General features: G+C 36.4%; 5 protein-coding genes across 5 annotated transcripts; 3 read left to right on the top strand and 2 right to left on the bottom strand.

The window, feature by feature from the left end:
* Positions 1-386: 386 nt before the first annotated feature.
* On the bottom strand, positions 387-3607 carry LOC126802483 (protein cornichon homolog 4-like). The gene is made up of 5 exons (XM_050530121.1): positions 3301-3607; positions 2522-2703; positions 1007-1129; positions 855-909; positions 387-600 (listed from the first exon to the last, which is right to left on the bottom strand). The coding sequence occupies exons 1-4, from the start codon at positions 3370-3372 to the stop codon at positions 876-878; spliced, it is 411 nt and encodes a 136-aa protein (XP_050386078.1). The 5' UTR covers positions 3373-3607; the 3' UTR covers positions 387-600; positions 855-875.
* A 1731-nt stretch (positions 3608-5338) lies between these two features.
* On the top strand, positions 5339-6003 carry LOC126803206 (zinc finger A20 and AN1 domain-containing stress-associated protein 1-like). The gene has a single exon (XM_050530970.1). It carries the CDS (start codon positions 5403-5405, stop codon positions 5778-5780), a length of 378 nt encoding a protein of 125 aa, XP_050386927.1. The 5' UTR covers positions 5339-5402; the 3' UTR covers positions 5781-6003.
* A 2190-nt stretch (positions 6004-8193) lies between these two features.
* Positions 8194-10568, top strand: LOC126802367 (proteasome subunit beta type-1). The gene is made up of 7 exons (XM_050529987.1): positions 8194-8350; positions 8440-8547; positions 9337-9418; positions 9555-9684; positions 9764-9906; positions 9995-10081; positions 10165-10568. Exons 1-7 carry the CDS (start codon positions 8304-8306, stop codon positions 10237-10239), a joined length of 672 nt encoding a protein of 223 aa, XP_050385944.1. The 5' UTR covers positions 8194-8303; the 3' UTR covers positions 10240-10568.
* Positions 10569-10655: 87 nt separating this feature from the next.
* On the bottom strand, positions 10656-12475 carry LOC126802990 (uncharacterized). The gene is made up of 7 exons (XM_050530715.1): positions 12257-12475; positions 12109-12165; positions 11873-11998; positions 11387-11459; positions 11196-11288; positions 10971-11084; positions 10656-10881 (listed from the first exon to the last, which is right to left on the bottom strand). The coding sequence occupies exons 1-7, from the start codon at positions 12418-12420 to the stop codon at positions 10828-10830; spliced, it is 681 nt and encodes a 226-aa protein (XP_050386672.1). The 5' UTR covers positions 12421-12475; the 3' UTR covers positions 10656-10827.
* Positions 12476-13673: 1198 nt separating this feature from the next.
* On the top strand, positions 13674-17358 carry LOC126803596 (ATP-dependent DNA helicase 2 subunit KU80; the record flags this gene model as incomplete). Its single annotated transcript, XM_050531379.1, is given in 11 exon segments — positions 13674-13760; positions 13860-13911; positions 14068-14199; positions 14514-14615; positions 14618-14913; positions 15268-15554; positions 15670-15865; positions 15958-16147; positions 16306-16493; positions 16832-16962; positions 17099-17358. Coding segments are annotated over 11 exon segments (1722 nt in total), but the record flags the coding sequence as incomplete, so codon positions are not given.
* Between the last annotated feature and the right edge of the window lie 90 nt (positions 17359-17448).

Raw genomic sequence — 17448 nt, 5'->3', positions numbered from 1 at the left:
TAGGTACCTTAAAAGTGTTGAGTTTTAACATCAAAATGTCTCAATTTAGTTGAGTTCTATCCACCAATTTATAAGTTGTATTTTAGTTGTTACTTTTACAATTTGAGATCTCTTCGCCAACATGTATATTTGCTGTGAGCCTATTACAGCTTTGCTACGGTTCAGCTTGAACGTTTGATTCTTGCTATAAGGCTCTAAGCGTTGGTGAATGCAATATATTAGAACTTCTAATTGCGCTTTTCTTCTATTAGAATATAGACCCGATAATTTAATATTTGATCTTCTTTCAGAAAAGGGAAAAAAAAGAGAGAGAGAGAGAGAGATTGCCTCTTGGTATGATGGGGGAGAATTTTGCACCACTGGTGAAAAAAACTCATACATTTCAATGACCGTATAGATTGCTTCACATTGTGAATGAGGAAAAAAATGGTTGTCCAGAAATTGGAAGAGTGCAAGTAATTTACATACAAAACGTGGAGCATCCAAGATTCCAAGTAACGATTTAAAATCAAATGACCTGATTTCTATTAGGCTGAGTTTGCACGAGTACTGATTCATATCCACAAGAGACAGTCTCCTTTGTGGCTCCTTCATAGAAAACTGGCATCAAACCAAAGTAAATTAGTAACATCCACCAAAAGAACATCAACCAAGCCAAGTTCTATAATTGATCTTAGAAGTTTAACATCAAATTAAGAGGTCAAGCAAAATTTTTAGGCATAGCAATATGCCAGTGAGAATGGATAGAAAGTAGATGAGAAAGTAATGCAATGATGTAATGAGCCGCTTCTTAACTTGCTTTGACAAGCCAAGAAAACAAAGCACGATGATATAGTTTATATCTGGAAACTCACAGTGGGAGCAACAGTGCATGATTAATCGTATTCATCTCCAATGCTCCAAAGCAACCTGAATCACATTTACATGAAATTAACATATCACTCATGGCTTTAAAGAGCCAACACCAATTTAGAGGCATCAATGAAAACATTAATTATCACAATACCAGAATAAAGAGAGGATGAACAGGACCAACAGATAGGCAATCTTAAAAAACCTTTGTTTTTTCTCCCAGCTCAGCTGATTGTAGATCTCAGTCACATCCACCAAGTGCCGCCCCTTCATGTAACTGATCATGGAATCACATAACATATCAGATAAGCCAGAGGCTCTAGTATGGTGCCTAAGGAGATGTTTATAATTTCCCTCTTCACTCATTCCTGAACTATAACAGCAAAAATAACTGGTAATCTCTATTCTCTAAGACCTCACAATTTAGTTTGATGTTCAATTACATGTTTTATATCAAATGCAAACAATATATAACAGAACTCTCAGCATTCAGCATAAATTGCTAGAAAAGTACATTTTAACAAGCTGCCTTCCAGACACCCAAAAGATAAGAAAGCTTAGTTAATACTAGAATCTTGATATGCTATAAAGGCAGAAGCCCTATTCACTTTATCAGAGGCACACCCACACGTTGTCAGATACTAATAAACTGAACACCATAACCTCAGTTCATGAAGATCTGATCTATGGATCTCAATGAAGAAAGGCAGGACAGATCAATGGCACATTTAGAGACTCCACAATCCACATGCAAGAGTTTGTTAGCAAACCAGTGACTTGAGTCATCCACCAACCAAAGATATCAAATCATAAACCACATAATCCCATACCATAACCCACTACTCTTCTGGCTTCATAAAATTCTGTAACCACTCATACTGCCAAATCTCCATTTCCTTTTCTTTATTAACTCTCCCACGCTTTCACAATACTCAAGATTACATATGCAACTTTAGACATATCTACCTCGAATGAGTGATTGACAAAAGGCAGAGAGAGAATTAAAACATGGTATATTACTTAAAGGTACACTGGGGAGAAACACGATATCATTTACACAGAGAGAGGATTATAGGTACATGCAGGTGAAACATGATCTCATTAATGCATATGACAATGTTGCCAAAATAACACTTGGTCAACTGACGGTGCAAAAACAACCCCAACCTCTCAAAATCCAAATAACTATTCCATATGGAAACATACATGTTCCAGAAAAGTGTCCAGAAAGCATTTGAAGATGATAACTCCAAAACAGTCCAACTGAATTATGGTCTCACATACCTTCTGAAAAGAAAATTATAGTCTTAGGTATGCATTTCTTATTCCAACTAGCTCATCACTTGCGAAGGAGGTTATAGTGACAAACCAGTAAGATAAAGTCCTTCAAATTCCCAATCCACTCACTTACTATAACATATATATCATGCAGCACGCCTCACTTAAAAGTTCGAACAAAGTTACTATTCAAGCTTTCAGTTTTGTCATTTTATGCACCTAGGGATGAAATTTTCTCATAATCTAACTGACCAGCACTTTATTTGCAAGATAAAAACGTAAAATAAAAGAGAATTATGGACAATAAAGAGTATCACCTCACGAAAGTTATTTCTAGCTCTATTTAATTTCTAGACACAATAATATTTGTAAGGGAAGGAAAGAAACTCACGAATTGACATTATAATATAGATGGGGGAGAGCCAATAGAAGCATAAACCAATGTCTTGTTATAAGAAGAATGACGCACAAAACTCCTTGAATGATAAACTCTGGCAAAACGGTATTGTTTATTCGAGATGAAGAATCATACGGGTTGATATGATCAAACTCTAGGTCCACTAAGCACACAAGCTGCAATCAACAAGTACAATGGTCATATTTTTAAACATTTCAAAAACTACACAAAAAAGCGAAACAGGAAAAAAGCTGGACCGTCTCTGCAACTTAGATAACTATGGCTGGTAAGACAACTCTACTGCATAATATAGACAGAACGGAAAATTTATAACACAAAATCATAAGTAGTGTGCAAAATGTTCACCTTTCACTTGCCTAGAATCTCCCCATTATTTCTAAAAGCAATGTTTTCGTTGTCAGTTGTCAATAAGCTTATGAATAGTCATTATACTGATTTTACAAACTCAGGTGAGGAAACTAAGAAGCTGACAAGCATAATAAAAATTTGAATCCATACACCCAGTTTTAATTTCTAGCTAGAGACTGTAGATATGTAAAGATTCTTCTAACATTTGACGGGAAAAAAATGAAAGACAAATCGCAGTAATTTAAATACAAAATTTCTGCCCAGAGAACAAAATCAAACACGTACTTGATTTCATGTACCAGAACAAACAAACCCAATTGAATTAAAAGCTAGATAGATGACTCCGATGGATCCTAGGCTGTGAATTCACCACCATCCAAGATATCATGGAAGAAACCAAATACCTGATAACCCAGAATGCATAAGAGAGTCAAGATGAAGAAGAAACTCAAAAGCCATGTCCATAGCATCTCCATCCTATATCACCTCTTTCTCTCTGTATCGTCTTTCCCCGGTCCTCCTCGTCTGAGTTCGTATTGGTCTGTCTGAGTTTGATCTTTCTCGATAGAAATGGTAAGCTTCTGGATTTTGGCTGGTGCAATCGGGAAATCAAAATCTCGTTGACGCCGAAAATAATTTGTCCGAGTTTCGAGTGGAAAGCTATGGTCTATGGAGGCGATTTTCGTTTTGCAATTTATATTTTCTGGATTAATAATCTTTATTTTTTTTCGTTTAACTAAATTTTAAAAGTCAAACGATGAAAATTGAACTGTCCGAAACTGACCAGTCGTACTTGTTAGGCTTTCCTCTTCAATCCTCGGAAGAACACATCGGACAGACCATAGACGTTCGAACTCAGATGCAAAGTGACATATCCATATCATACGTACGACATGGCAATTCTCAGTTGTATATCTGTCCACTTTTAGTAACAAAAACTGTTATTATTTTATGAAACTAGAAACTATACACACTCACAGACCTCATTTGGTTCACTAAATGAAAAGTAATTATAGTTCCTATAAATTTTATTTTTTTGTGTTTGAAAAAGCTAAGGAATGTAAAGGAAAATTGTATTGATTTTCCTATAATACCCACATATGAGTGAAGTTTGGTCCATTTATCGTAGAAGTTTGGATGTAAAAGTGATTTCAATGGGTGTGTGGAGGGACCACTTTCCCACCAATTTTCCAATGTTTTGAGAAACATTTTCATTTCCTTCTTCTTTCCTTTGCTTCCCAAACAAATGAAATGAATCACTTTCCTTTCTCAATGCAATGATTTCATGAAACAAACATGGCATATGTATGTGTGGGAAAGTTGTCGGTTATTAATGTGAAGAAGTACGTGATTTATTTTTGATATATATATATATATATATATATATATTTTAACCGTAATATCCTTATTTAATTACTTGTCAATTTAAAATATGAAAATTGTGTTTTCGAAAATTCGTATTCTAATAGTACTTGGGTACTCGCTTTATAGTAGTAAAAATGAGATTCTTCCGTTCTTATTCATGCCACGACCCACCGATATCCTCCTTCTCCTCTTTCCATCATTGGTAGTTTACCGCAATTGATAATTTATACAGTACTAAACTTTTTTATAGGGTTAGACATGTGATGTAAATGTTGCTTCCAACGTAATGACCGTTGAATTTTTATTTATCAAATACAATTTTTAACATACTATTTTTACAAATTTTTCTCTTTCAAATAAAACTAACAAAGAGAAGAAGAAAATATTGTGTTGAATATACTGACATAAATAGAAAATTAACGAGTCACATAGCAAATTAAACTAGCGTGAATTGAACTTGGGAATTGTGAGAGCTCAAAAATAGTTTTAACCACCAGCTGTATAATACTTGAAACACCATAGTCATAGAGAACTCGATCTAATTTAAATGCACTAGCACATATGCAGTGACGTAGGGATTAACTACCGATATGAGTTTGGCACTAGTCTCGTATGTATATTTTTGTAATTCATAGCCTTATTTTCAGCTGTTGAATTGACACCAACTTTCAATTAAAAAATTAAAAAAATAACTATGATCCTCGGTAGAGAATATCTGAATAATGTTTGGGTTATCCACAATTTTTAATTTCTTTTGATAAAAATGTTGTTATTTTCTACTTTGACCACCAAATAATCACTGAAATCCAGTCTTTATTAATCCAATTGCAATAAGAAGAGGGAAAGTAGGAAAGTTTCTAAATCAACATAATTTTGATTATCCAATTGCACTATGGAGAAGTATAGTAGAAAGTTCCAGAACCCGCGTAATGGAAGGAAACTAGGAAAGTCAATTAACGCAAACCGACCAAGCCTCGTTAGGAAAGGAATTCTCAATCCGACTCCAACTCTAATTCGAAACCCTATATTAACACACACACGAGCCAGATTTTCACCCACATTGACTTTCAATTACATTCGTCCAGAAGAACAAGAAAGATTCTTTTTCCCCATATTCATCAAGACCGCTTGAGAAGCAGAAATGGCGTCGCAAAACAGCATGGATCGCCCACTTTGTGGAAAAGGTTGTGGGTTCTTTGGCTCTGTGGAAACCAAGATGTGCTCGAAGTGTTACGCAGATCATCTGAAACAAGAGATGATTGCCCAGGCACTCTTGGTTTTCGAACTATTCAACAACTCGGTAACTGCTACTACTCCGGCGGTGACGGAATCAGGTGTGGATAATAGTACTGGATCAACTGCAAGTACAAGAACTAGGTGCCACTGCTGCAACAAGAAGTTGGGACTGCTGGGCTTTCACTGCAAATGTGGTGCTGTGTTTTGTGGAGAGCATCGCTACCCGGAAAAGCACTCCTGCAGTTTGGATCTCAAGACTGCCGGAAGGGAGGTTTTGGCCTAGCAAAACCCACTGTGCAAGGCTGATAAGATGAAATCGAGAATTTAGTTTACTAGAATTTAGAAGATGATCGATGAACTGAAGAACTTGTTGATCAGATAGTCGCATATATAGAATCGATCTCTATAAAATTTATAACAAATCTGTTGTACCTTTCTAATTGAATTCATCATTTACATGACTGTACATCAGTTTCTACTTTCTACAAATCAAACGTTGTTATTTAGTTCCTTCCTTGCAACATGCATCGAGTCCATGCTTTTCTTATGATCGTTTATTTAGTTCTTCGGTTAATTTATTAAAGAAGAAGAAATGAATGATACTATAACTGCACTTAATTCGTGAATAATGTCTTTCAGTACAATATTATTGGTACTCAAATCTTGATATGGATATTAAGATTTGGTAATTGTATACTAGTAACTCACACATGCTCTCTGCATGTGCAAATTATTTGCATTTAGAATATTAAATAAAATAAATACAGATGATTTTACAGAAAAAATGGTTGGTTATAAAGAGTGTAGTAGGAGAGAAAATAGGAATTTATGAGATGCATTCATCTTATTTTTTATAATTAACAAATATTTTGCAATTGTTTGAATTGTCCCTATGGATTTATTTGGTCACAAAGTTTTTTAATATATCAAGGACTTTTTAGTAAATATATATATATATATTTTAGCTAGCAAACCATGTTTAGGTCATTAGAGTATAGACTAGCAACCATCATCCACTATGTGAAAGTGGGCAGGCAGTTATACGTGAGAAGTTTTCTGCATATAAGATTTTTTATATTTCTATTATGATTTTACCCTTTAACTTCTTGTCCCTAATTATATAATATTATTTTTAAATAACATATGATATAAGAGTGTTCATGTATTTTCACACACGTTTTGGTGGACAAAGCCAATTTGCTTTATTATACTATAGATAATGATATTTCAAGATATAGATAATGCTTGTTACTGAAGTAGATGGGTCATATTGATGCATGATTAGGAATTTAAGTATGAATCCGGAATTTCGAAAATTGATATGTTACAGTATAAAATATATTAATTTAGACTATTATATTTTATACTAATTAAAAGTAGTGAAAAATTTACGAATTGGATGAGACTATTAATCAACCCCTATGAAGCACGGATATGGACACGAATGTCTGTATTCGACACATACGATACGAGGACACGACAAGTCAAAAATAATTTGGACACAGACACGTAATGGACACGTTAATTAATTATAAAATTTTATTATATATATAAATATATAATTAATGAAGAACGATTTGAGTTTGGATTTGGATTTAGATTTGATGAAGAACGATTGATTTGACAGCTTGATGATTCTTCGTGGACTTGAGTTTGGATTGAGTTTGGATATGGATTTTATGAAGAACGATCTTGGCAGCTTGATGATTCTTCGTGGACTTGAGTTTGGATATAATTTTGATGAAGAACGATCGATTTGGCAGCTCGATATAGTTATAATACGTTTGAATCAAATGAATTACAATAAATTTGAATCAATTGAATAAATTTTAAAGTAAAAACTATAGTTTTATTGATTTTGTTGGACTATGGGCATTTTAGAAAAATTAGGGAGGTTTTAATACCATTTTAGTTGTTTGTCAAAGTAGATTGGAGGTTTGATTACCAAAGAGGTCTAAATATCATTTTTAGAGGTATGGATAGAAACTCCCTTTTAGAAATAAAAAGTATCAAATGTGTTGTAGTATTTTATTTTATTTACTTATCTAAATAGTTATATTAAACAAATACTCTAATTACATAACTTTTATATATTAATTGTGTCTTATAATGCTAATGATTGATGGGCCGGACTGGCCCTTTTTTTTGGCCTGGCACGGGCCCGAGCCCGAGCCCGGCCTGACATGGGTTTAGACTGTGAGCTGGGCCGAACTTAATATTTAAGCAAATAAGTCGGCCCGAACCCGAAATGAAAAATAAATGAATTAGCTAAAATACGATTTTGGCCTGCCTAAAATGGACTAGGCCGGGCCCGGTCCCCATTTGCCATCTCTACTTATGAGTTAACATCTGCAACCCCTTATTCTAGAAAGTTTTATTTAGTTTTTCTTTTAATTTGTTGCTATATTAAAAAGATATATATAATAAATCCACTGCATCAAAACTTCCATGTAATCAATTATATGACAAATGCCGCATCATTTGGTATTGAGTTTTGGGGTCTCAAGCATTTTCCTTTAGGATTAGGATTAAATGAGAAAATTCATCTTTGATTAAAAAAAAACAAATTATAGAGGTTAATTTAAACCCGTTTAATAGTCCAAATCGGATACACATTTGTTTCGTAATCCATATCAAACGGGGCTAAAAACGACGCCGTCTCACTCCTATTTCTTTCGTGAAGCCAAAGACACCTATAACAAAAGGCCTTCAGAGTCTCTTCCATCTTCCCTAAAGCTCAAACCTTTCACTCCTCCCCAAATCCCTAATTTTCCATCCTCTCTCTGCAACCAAAACCCAATTCACGATGACCAAGCAACACGCCAATTGGTCCCCCTACGACAACAATGGCGGGTACTCCCTCTACTCTAAGCTCCTCTAAACTTTCTTCTCGATTTAATTTGATTTTTGGTGATTTTAATGGGTTCTGGCTATTCTTGCAGATCCGTGGTGGCGATTGCCGGAGCTGACTACTGTGTGGTGGCCGCCGATACTCGTATGTCGACCGGTTACAGTATTCTGACCCGCGGCTACTCCAAAATCTCCAAACTGTATGTGCTTCTATTCTTTTTCCTCTAGTAACTATTAGGTTTTTGATTCATGTACTGTTTGAGATTCTGTAATGTTTGTTCGATTTGATATCTGGGCTGCGAAATTTGGGGTTTCGGTTTTTAGGGTTTAAGTGAGTTTTGTGTTCAAGTTGGGTTAGTAATTAGGGTGATTGGGTTTGTAGGTGGGCAGATTTGAGGTAGTTCGTTCTGATGAAAGAGTCAGAAGCAAATACTTTGGGGGTTTTCGAGAAAGGTTGCAGCTTTACTGATGATTGTTTCTGTTAAGAGCTGGTGCTTAAGTGAGTGAGCTAATTTGGAATGATGGATATTCAAGTTTGAAAAAATAGTACCTACGTGCTCCACGAAGGGAGTTTTAAAAAGTTGGGAAACCAAGGACATGGATATTTGATTTCGGAGGGTTTGTATGGTTGGCATAATGGAGTGATGTGGGTTGTTTCAAGTGGTGAGGCGGTTGTTGTTTGCATTTGTTTATAATTCTTATGCCGACACTTGTGGTGCACGGTACATTTAAGCCGTGCTATGTGACTCAAAATCCAATTATTGCTGATGGATATGTGGTGATAGTTGATGTTGTGATTGGATGAACGAAATATCATTTTGCTTGATGCTTGATAGTGTATTCCAGTACTTATTAATCATCATCTTTCTGATATATATTTTATTTGATGTGACTCTCGACATTCTTTTTTGGAGATACGGGGATGTTTGTGTTAATATCTTTATCTCAGAACTGATTTTGAGATTTGTGTTTGTATTTTGAACTTGCAGAGCAGATAAAGCTTATATGGCTTCGTCTGGTTTTCAAGCTGATGTAAAAGCTTTACAGAAGCATTTGTCAGCTAAGCACTCGGTGAGGCTTTAAATTCCATTTCAAAAATACTATTTTCTGTTTCGTGGAGTAGTCTAAGATTCTTTTACACCAAAAAATTGATGTATGTTACTGGATATTAATGATATATCCTTTTATTGTTTTTTTTTTGCCCCAGATTTACCAGCATCAGCATAACAAGCAAATGAGCTGCCCTGCTATGGCTCAACTACTTTCCAATACTCTTTACTTCAAACGCTTCTTTCCATACTACGCCTTCAATGTTTTGGGTGGTCTTGACAACGAAGGTAAGTATCAGAATTTCAGTTGTTGCCAGTTGAGACTTTTCCTGCCAATGTAATTTGATTTTTTAAATTTAAACTGTAGGTAAGGGTTGTGTCTTCACATATGATGCTGTTGGTTCCTATGAGAGGGTTGGATATAGTGCCCAAGGCTCTGGTTCCACACTCATCATGCCTTTCTTGGATAACCAACTGAAGTCTCCCAGTCCTCTCTTGTTGCCTGCTGTGGTAAGCTATTACCTCTGATTACTATTTTATATTGACCTTTTTATATTCTGTTGTCTTTTATTTACCTGTTGCATTTCATGACACGCAGGATGCTGTAACACCTCTTTCTGAAGGAGAAGCAATTGATTTGGTCAAAACTGTTTTTGCATCTGCCACCGAGAGGGATATATACACTGTAAGTTTTTGGTCATTTTTGAACTTTCCTACTTTCATTTTTTTGGCACAATTTATATCAATCCTTTGTTGAAACTCTTGCAGGGAGACAGTCTTGAAATCACTGTCCTCAATGCTAAAGGCTCTCGTACTGAATACATGGATTTAAGGAAAGATTGAGTTGTACTCAGAACCAGGCTGCTGGTTTTGAGCAAGGCAGAAGATTGGAGTTTCATACTACACCCTTTGTTCGTAAATTAAGACATTTCATTCAGTGATCTTATCACTGTCAATTGTGGTTTAGCTTTTGATGAATCCAATTTGAAAACCCCCCATCTAGTTAATCAAAATGTTGCAGTTCTGCTGCCTGTACTAAGCCTGATTATATATGCAGCTCACTTTTTACATTTATCCAATTGCGTTTGGTGTTTACAGATTTCATGTATTATTAGATGACATCGATATCTTTTGTTGGAAATCAGTCTAAGAGATATTTGGTATCTTTGTTACGCATGGTTGATTCATTTGTTTTATTTGGGTCGTCTTTGTTATGCACTCTACTGCCAACAGATCGTCCTCTCTTCCACAAATATCACTTATTAGGAAATGTATAACTAAAAATTGATTGGAACCTTACAATCAATACAGCCGTTGTGAATTTTGGTAAAATATCTCTCTTGGATGCTTGATAAACTTCGAAGGTACAATTCACCGTCGATTGCACACTTGATACCACTATCTTTATTGTGTAGCAGCAACGAAGGTTACTCAAAAGCTGTCCTTGGAAGCCCAACCTTTGTTCTCCAACTCTTGTCGTAATGCCTATCATGAAGTAGAAATCACAGTTAGATTGGATACGGCTATAATGTAAATGCAGTGACAGCAAACCTGAGATTGGTTGAAATATTCACCTTGATTCTCTTCCTGTTGATGTCAAAATCAAAGTTGCCTAACCGGGATGCTGATCGGTACTCCACTATTGAGTCTCTGTCCGGTGGGAACCAAAACTCAACATCATCCACAAACTGTACAATGAGATAAAAAAACCCATAAGTAAAAAGAGGGCTTATCCCGCTAGTCACATCACTCCTATTCATGAGTTTTCTCCCTTGGTTGTGATTATTAACTTGACTTACCCCTAAGATTGAGGATTGGTATTCCACTCTAACATAATCATCTTTTTTCTCCATAATCCGCGGCGTAAACTTGTCCGGTTTTGTTGATTTAATCTGCAAATTGGATGGTTTAAGAATTGAGATTGGCACATTGAGTCAAAGTTTCACAAGGGGATTTGATCTGCATCGTGAGTTTTAAGATGCTTGTTTACCACTTGGAGAAGTTCCTCCATAGCCACTTCTCTGCTGACTGGCCTTTTCCTATTGCGTCCTCCATTATAGTTCCTGCAACACAATAAACACATGCAGCACATTTTACTAATGGGTCGGTGTGATTGTGAGTGCGATTCAAATGGATTACCCCAAGTAAAGCAAACACATTTAACATGAAATTGTATTAGAACTAGGTCCCCCACATGACTTCTTCATCATCTTCTTTCTTCATACACAGCTTCCTTGTTTGACCACAGATTTGGTCAAAGTCCAAACACAGCCATCATCTTCATGGATTTGAGGCATTTGCCCCATATGCCATTCAAACTACTCTAATCTCGTTGAAATGTTACAATGAAAATGTTTATAGCCCAAGTGATCAAAGAATGGCATTGAAAGAAATTGGGTAATGAGAAAACTACCCAGAATTCAATTTAACAATTATGAAAGAATGGAAGAAAAGGAGGATGAAGCATGTAATATACCAGGGAGGAGCATAATGGACAATGTCAGTGACATTCTCAGCAGTTGAAATGCAATTCTTGGTAGCTGGACAAAGAGCCAAAGCCTGTTGGTTTTTCTGTACTCCAAGATAGTTTGGCTTTTTACCACTGCAACCCATCAATCGAAGTTCAATCAACGTTAAATTGGTTCAATCCAAACTGAAGGTGGGTGGTTAAGAATTTAAGATTGAGAAGAGTTGGGATGCTTATTTCACTACCTGAAGTTGAAGATGGCACCCACCACTGCCAATTCGCTGCTCCTTAGTATTATTTCCCTGCAAATTATACAACTTTTGTATCAGAAACTTTGGTAAAGACAGTAATGGTCATTGAGAGATGAGGGGGAGAGAACTAAGCAGTAAGCACCTTCGACCAACTGGGTCGGTGGGTTTGTGGTCGTCGTTCTGATGAGGCTGCTTCTGCTGCTGACAAAAGGTGATATTTGAAATGGAGGGGATGGAGTTTAGTTTGTTGTGATTCTTGTAGCAATAGGAGGAAGAGGAGGGAGTTGGGTATGCCATGGAAGCCATTCTTGCTTTTGGTGTTGTTGCTTGAGAACCAAGCCCTCTAGAAACTTGGCTCTGCTTCTTTTGTGCCGTATGGTGACTATGGTCTGTTTTTCGACCAAAAAAAGAGAGACTACGGTCTGTTTACGGCTTTAAGCGTATTTATCACATATTTGATCACTTTGGGATTGAGAGAAAATTCAAAATTATGTCATTATGTCTATGTATAGAATTACAATATCAAATATATCCATAAAATCATAAAATTAATTAGACTATTGATTTTAGTACTTTTTTTTCTTATTCTTACCCAACAAAAAAATTAGTCGTATTTGCACCCTCATAACTCTTCTAAGGGAAGCTTTGCAAGAGAAATGCCAATTACAACAACTAGAAAATGTGCCTTGGACACTTGCTGTCTAAAAGTGGACTTGACGACACTTGTAAATTGTTGTTCTCATGTAGAAGCATATTTGTCGATAAATATTAGATCAGACGACCTACGGTAATCTATTAGATCAGACAACCTACACTACAACGGTAATACAATAGTAGCGATAATATGATTATCTTGAAATAGTAGAAATACCTATGGACCCCGTTTTCTTGTTACACTGTGAAGAGATAGTAACAGTTAACGATCCTTATATTATCGGAAAGAGTAGTCGTGGGAAAAAAAAGAAAAAAGTGAAAATAGGAATACGTTAATACTAAAACTTGAGGGGAGGGAATTAGCAATACAATACACCTCGCGGGGTCATTCTCTATAAATTACCAATTTCGCAGAGCCCAAAGCGGGAAGAAGACTAGAAGAGAGCAGAGCTAAAACCCCCCAACTTCTCCAGGAAGCTTTATTCCAATGTCGTCTCGAGGCAAGGTAATCAAACATCTCTGCTATTCTTCTTCACTATAATTCAGTGCTCTTCTTTTCGCCGATTCCATATTCTTTTTGTTGTTGTAATTTTATTGCTCTAATTCGGTCATAGCCGTTTGGGTTCTTCAATGCCTCATTACAGCAACAGAACCCTTAACTAGAATATGTCAATCTTGTACGATCCCATTAGGGTTTAGGGGTTTAAGCTGATTATAATTGACTTGATCAGTTTCATGAAATGCTTGAAAACCCCTTTGTTTGATTGAGTGAGTTCCCTTCAGTTTATCATGAAATGTGATTGCTTTGGTGAAAGTAAAATCTGGGCTGTCTGATGTGTGCTGCAAATTGGGCACTTGGCTCACTTTTCGGGGTTCTATTTTGGAGTTGATTTTTTTGTTATTGGTTTGTCTTGGTGATTGATGTTGGCCCGTCGATGCATAAAGCTCTTCCGGAGATAGAGAAGCTTTGCTCTATGCTAGTGGTGAAGAAGGTGTGGCTTTTTCTATTTGTAGTCAACACTTGGTGTTTCATAGCAGTGCTGGTATTGACAATGTTGTCTAATTTGCTCGTTGCTTTCTTTGTATTGCAGCTCGTTTACAGTAAAAGCGATGAAGTGGGAGTTGTTTTGTTTGGAACAGAAGGTACACGTGGTCATTTAGCTCATTGTACTCAATTTATGTGTGATATTCTTGCTGCTACTTGTGTTTCAGATACACTTTATGTATTTACTGAATTCACCCCTCAGAACTGAATGAAAGAGGGTCTGGTGTAAGAATAATGGTTCAATTCGATCGCAGGCACGGAAAATGCGTTAACAACTGAAGTGGGTGGATATGATCATATAACGGTTCTACAAAATATCAAAGTTGTCGATGAGCATCTTATTCAGGCTGTAGAGCAACTCCCACGAGGAACTCATAATGGTGATTGTATCCTTTTATTCTCGGGTGTTTGCTGTGGCTCTACATCTGTGCTTATCCTAGTTCAGATTTTTTTTCCTTGTCCTGCACCTTCTACATGAGACTTCTACATTCTCCCACCTCTTGAGATGCAAATTACATTTTGAACTCGGTACATAACTACTAATGATATCTGCAATCATTGTTTCTCGAGATGCACTCTAGAACACAGTATGAGAAATTGTTTCAGGAAGGAATAGATACCTGAAAGTAAACAGATAAACTTACAAGTGATAGCTTATGTTCTTATTTTCATGTCCTTGGCACCCTTGACTTTTTGGAAGTTCTTGATGCCGTAATTGTTGAGATGGATACGCTGATAAAGAAATATGGAGAAACAAACAAAGGAAAGAAACATCTTTGTCTAATTACAAATGCACACTTCCCTCTAAACCTCCATTAGAGGGAAGTAAAGAAGATCAAGTTACGGCCATTGCCGGACACATGAATACACAAAGCATGAGACTTGAAAGTATAGTCATAAGAGGACTTACTGGGGAAGCAAAGAAAAGCATAGTGGACGAGAATGATCATTTATTGGATATATTCTCAAAGACAACATGTGCGAAGTTAGTACATGTCGAGACTCCAACCTCGTTGCTAGGTGCTCTTCGAACTCGGAAAATTTCTCCTGTTACAATATTCAGGGGTGATCTTGAGCTGACCCCCAAAATGAAGATAAAGGTGAGTTTTTTATGTTTTGCTAATGTTCTCAGAATAATAATAATAATAATAATAATTTTTTGCATAACATTGTTTGTTGCTGTTAATAATGTTTTTGATGTCAGTCTTGAATCATTAGCGTCTTCAATTGTTTTTCTCCTCTCATCTTACCACTTGATGTTGATCTTGCGTGTATTTAGTAGTCTCTTCAATATCTCTTCTGTGCTGGTTATCGTAATTAAAGAATAAATACTGGAAGGTAGTGTAACGTAGATCCAAACTATGTCCCAAAGCTAAGATCTGAATTATGTTCCTTGTATTATGGTTTAAGAGTTTCTTTTGATTCATCTTTCTTGCATGTATAATGACTATTAGGTATGGGTTTACAAGAAAACGTCAGAAGACAAGTTTCCCACTCTGAAGAAATTTTCTGATAAAGCCCCTCCAACAGATAAATTTGCGACACATGAAGTCAAGGTGGATTTTGAGTATAAGAGTGCTGAAGATCTGAGTAAAGTCATACCTCCAGAACAGAGGATCAAAGGTTATCGTTATGGACCTCAAGTAATTCCCATATCATCTGCTGAATGGGATGCTGTCAAGTTCAAACCAGAAAAAAGTGTGAAACTTCTGGGATTTTCTGACGCTCAGAACATATTGCGGTAAAGTTGTCCATTTTATTCGTATACATATAGCTAGTTTTTCAATATCAGTTGAAGTTCTAATATTGTGCTTTCTTATTTCTGGGTGTCTTCCCTGTACAAACACATACACCAGACATTATTACATGAAAGATGTAAACATTTTCATTCCTGAACCGCATAACACAAGGGCCATTCTTGCAGTTTCTGCCTTGGCATGAGCAATGAAAGATACGAATAAGGTGGCAATTGTGCGCTGTGTTTGGAGACAAGGACAAGCGAGTGTTGTTGTTGGGGCCTTGACACCCAATGTGTCTGACAACGATAATATTGTGAGTCTGAAGTTAAATACGAAGTTTCTTGAAGAATCTCTTCTTTCATGGTTTCATATTAATGCCACATGCTTTTTTGCAATTGTGGGCAGCCTGAATCTTTTTACTTCAACGTACTTCCTTTTGCTGAGGATGTTCAAGAATTCAATTTCCCGTCCTTCAATAATTTCCCAGCAGCATGGCAACCAAATGATCAGCAGCAAGATGCTGCTGATAACTTTGTGGGGATGTTTGATCTTGTACCACCTGGAAAACAGGAGCTTTTGCCGCCTGACGTGGTGTGTCGGAGAAGTGTCGAGGAGTGTCGGACACTCCGACACTCCGGCCTTAGAAGTGTCGGTGCTACATAGTTTAGAGGTATTCAGTCATGCAATTTTGTCCACCTTCAAGTCCTTTCCTCCATGAAATTTTTTGTCCACTTTCAACTGTCTGAAAGGCAGACATGCAAAGCTCACATGTATACGATATTTTTCGTCATCTCGAGTTAAAGTCAAGGGACCCAGATGCAGCTGTACCTCCAGTCGATGAAACCCTCAAGAAGATTAGTGAACCAGATAAGGAGCTGATTGCTGAAAACAAGTCTATTATTGATGCATTTCGTAGTCGTTTTGATGTTAACAACTCAAAGGTAAACTATTTTTGATGTACCTCTGAAACCAATTTATTATACTTTCTCTTTCACTTTTCTAAATTGGAAGGCTGCAGTTGTTTGAGTTTTTGTGTTTTGGCCTATGGTTTTCTTTTTAGGTCTTTATATATTTAAAACTCCATAAAAAGTTTCTTGAAATCATTTTAGGATCAACTTAGCTAAAAGTGGCATAATAAGTATTCAGCATAATAATCCCGACAAAATAGGCTATCTATAGACTATATCAACCACATTTCTGTTTTCTGAGAATTACTAACAACTTTTGTTCAGCTTCTCATTAATATTCGTGGACTTTCCGACATATTATTCCTCTGCAGGAACCAAACAAGTTCAATGATTTTCTGCGGTCTCTGTGCAAATACTGCCAAGAGAATTACCTAACCAGTTTCTGTGAATTTCTTGCAACCAAAGAACTCACCTTGATTCCCAAGGCAGAAGCTATAGACATGTTACACATTCTTATGATCTTCCCTGTTCATCAAGTGCTCAGTTTCAAGTCATAAGTCATAGAATAATCTTGTATCTTTGATTTCCTTCAGTGATCACTAATTGTAATTTTACTTTCTTTATGTTCCCCCAAGCAGTGAAGTTACAGATGCTGAAGCTAGAAGCTTTCTGGTCAAACCAGAGCCAAAGTTGGAATGAATGTTTCAGTGCTGAAAATGGTATGGTCGTATGGATCTACTGCGATGTTGAACGAGAAATCAGTCAATCAATATGTAGATCCCAAATTTTGTTATATGTGGCTTGATCTGTGGATATTTCGGATGTATAGAAATGCGGAAACATGAAGAAATTGTATCTTGCTACACTATTGCTGTTCTAATCAGAAGCCCCAACTCTTCTGGCATTAGTAGTGGTGTTCGTCATGGCTTTCCCAAAATTGCACTGATACTTCTGTTGATTTCAATTACTGTGTGAAGATTCTGTAGCT

This window comes from Argentina anserina, chromosome 7 (assembly GCF_933775445.1).
Source record: "Argentina anserina chromosome 7, drPotAnse1.1, whole genome shotgun sequence".
In the NCBI taxonomy this organism is placed as follows: domain Eukaryota; kingdom Viridiplantae; phylum Streptophyta; class Magnoliopsida; order Rosales; family Rosaceae; genus Argentina; species Argentina anserina.
The sequence above is the reverse complement of the archived record's forward strand: the minus strand, read 5'-3'. Positions and strand labels throughout refer to the sequence as shown.

Bases quoted from the DNA above. Each gene is read 5' to 3' on its own strand.
- LOC126802990 (XM_050530715.1), bottom strand. From the start codon at position 12,420: ATGGCTTCCATGGCATACCCAACTCCCTCCTCTTCCTCCTATTGCTAC. The intron at 11,460-11,872 runs GTATATTACATG...ATTGTGTTGCAG, and splicing joins GTCCATTATGCTCCTCCCTG to GAACTATAATGGAGGACGCA. The intron at 11,085-11,195 runs GTAAGTCAAGTT...CTCATTGTACAG, and splicing joins ACCAATCCTCAATCTTAGGG to TTTGTGGATGATGTTGAGTT.
- LOC126803206 (XM_050530970.1), top strand. From the start codon at position 5,403: ATGGCGTCGCAAAACAGCATGGATCGCCCACTTTGTGGAAAAGGTTGT.
- LOC126802483 (XM_050530121.1), bottom strand. From the start codon at position 3,372: ATGGAGATGCTATGGACATGGCTTTTGAGTTTCTTCTTCATCTTGACT. The intron at 2,704-3,300 runs GTATTTGGTTTC...TGTTGATTGCAG, and splicing joins TATGCATTCTGGGTTATCAG to CTTGTGTGCTTAGTGGACCT. The intron at 910-1,006 runs GTATTGTGATAA...AATGTGATTCAG, and splicing joins TTCATCCTCTCTTTATTCTG to GTTGCTTTGGAGCATTGGAG.
- LOC126802367 (XM_050529987.1), top strand. From the start codon at position 8,304: ATGACCAAGCAACACGCCAATTGGTCCCCCTACGACAACAATGGCGG. The intron at 9,419-9,554 runs GTGAGGCTTTAA...TTTTTGCCCCAG, and splicing joins ATTTGTCAGCTAAGCACTCG to ATTTACCAGCATCAGCATAA. The intron at 10,082-10,164 runs GTAAGTTTTTGG...AAACTCTTGCAG, and splicing joins CCGAGAGGGATATATACACT to GGAGACAGTCTTGAAATCAC.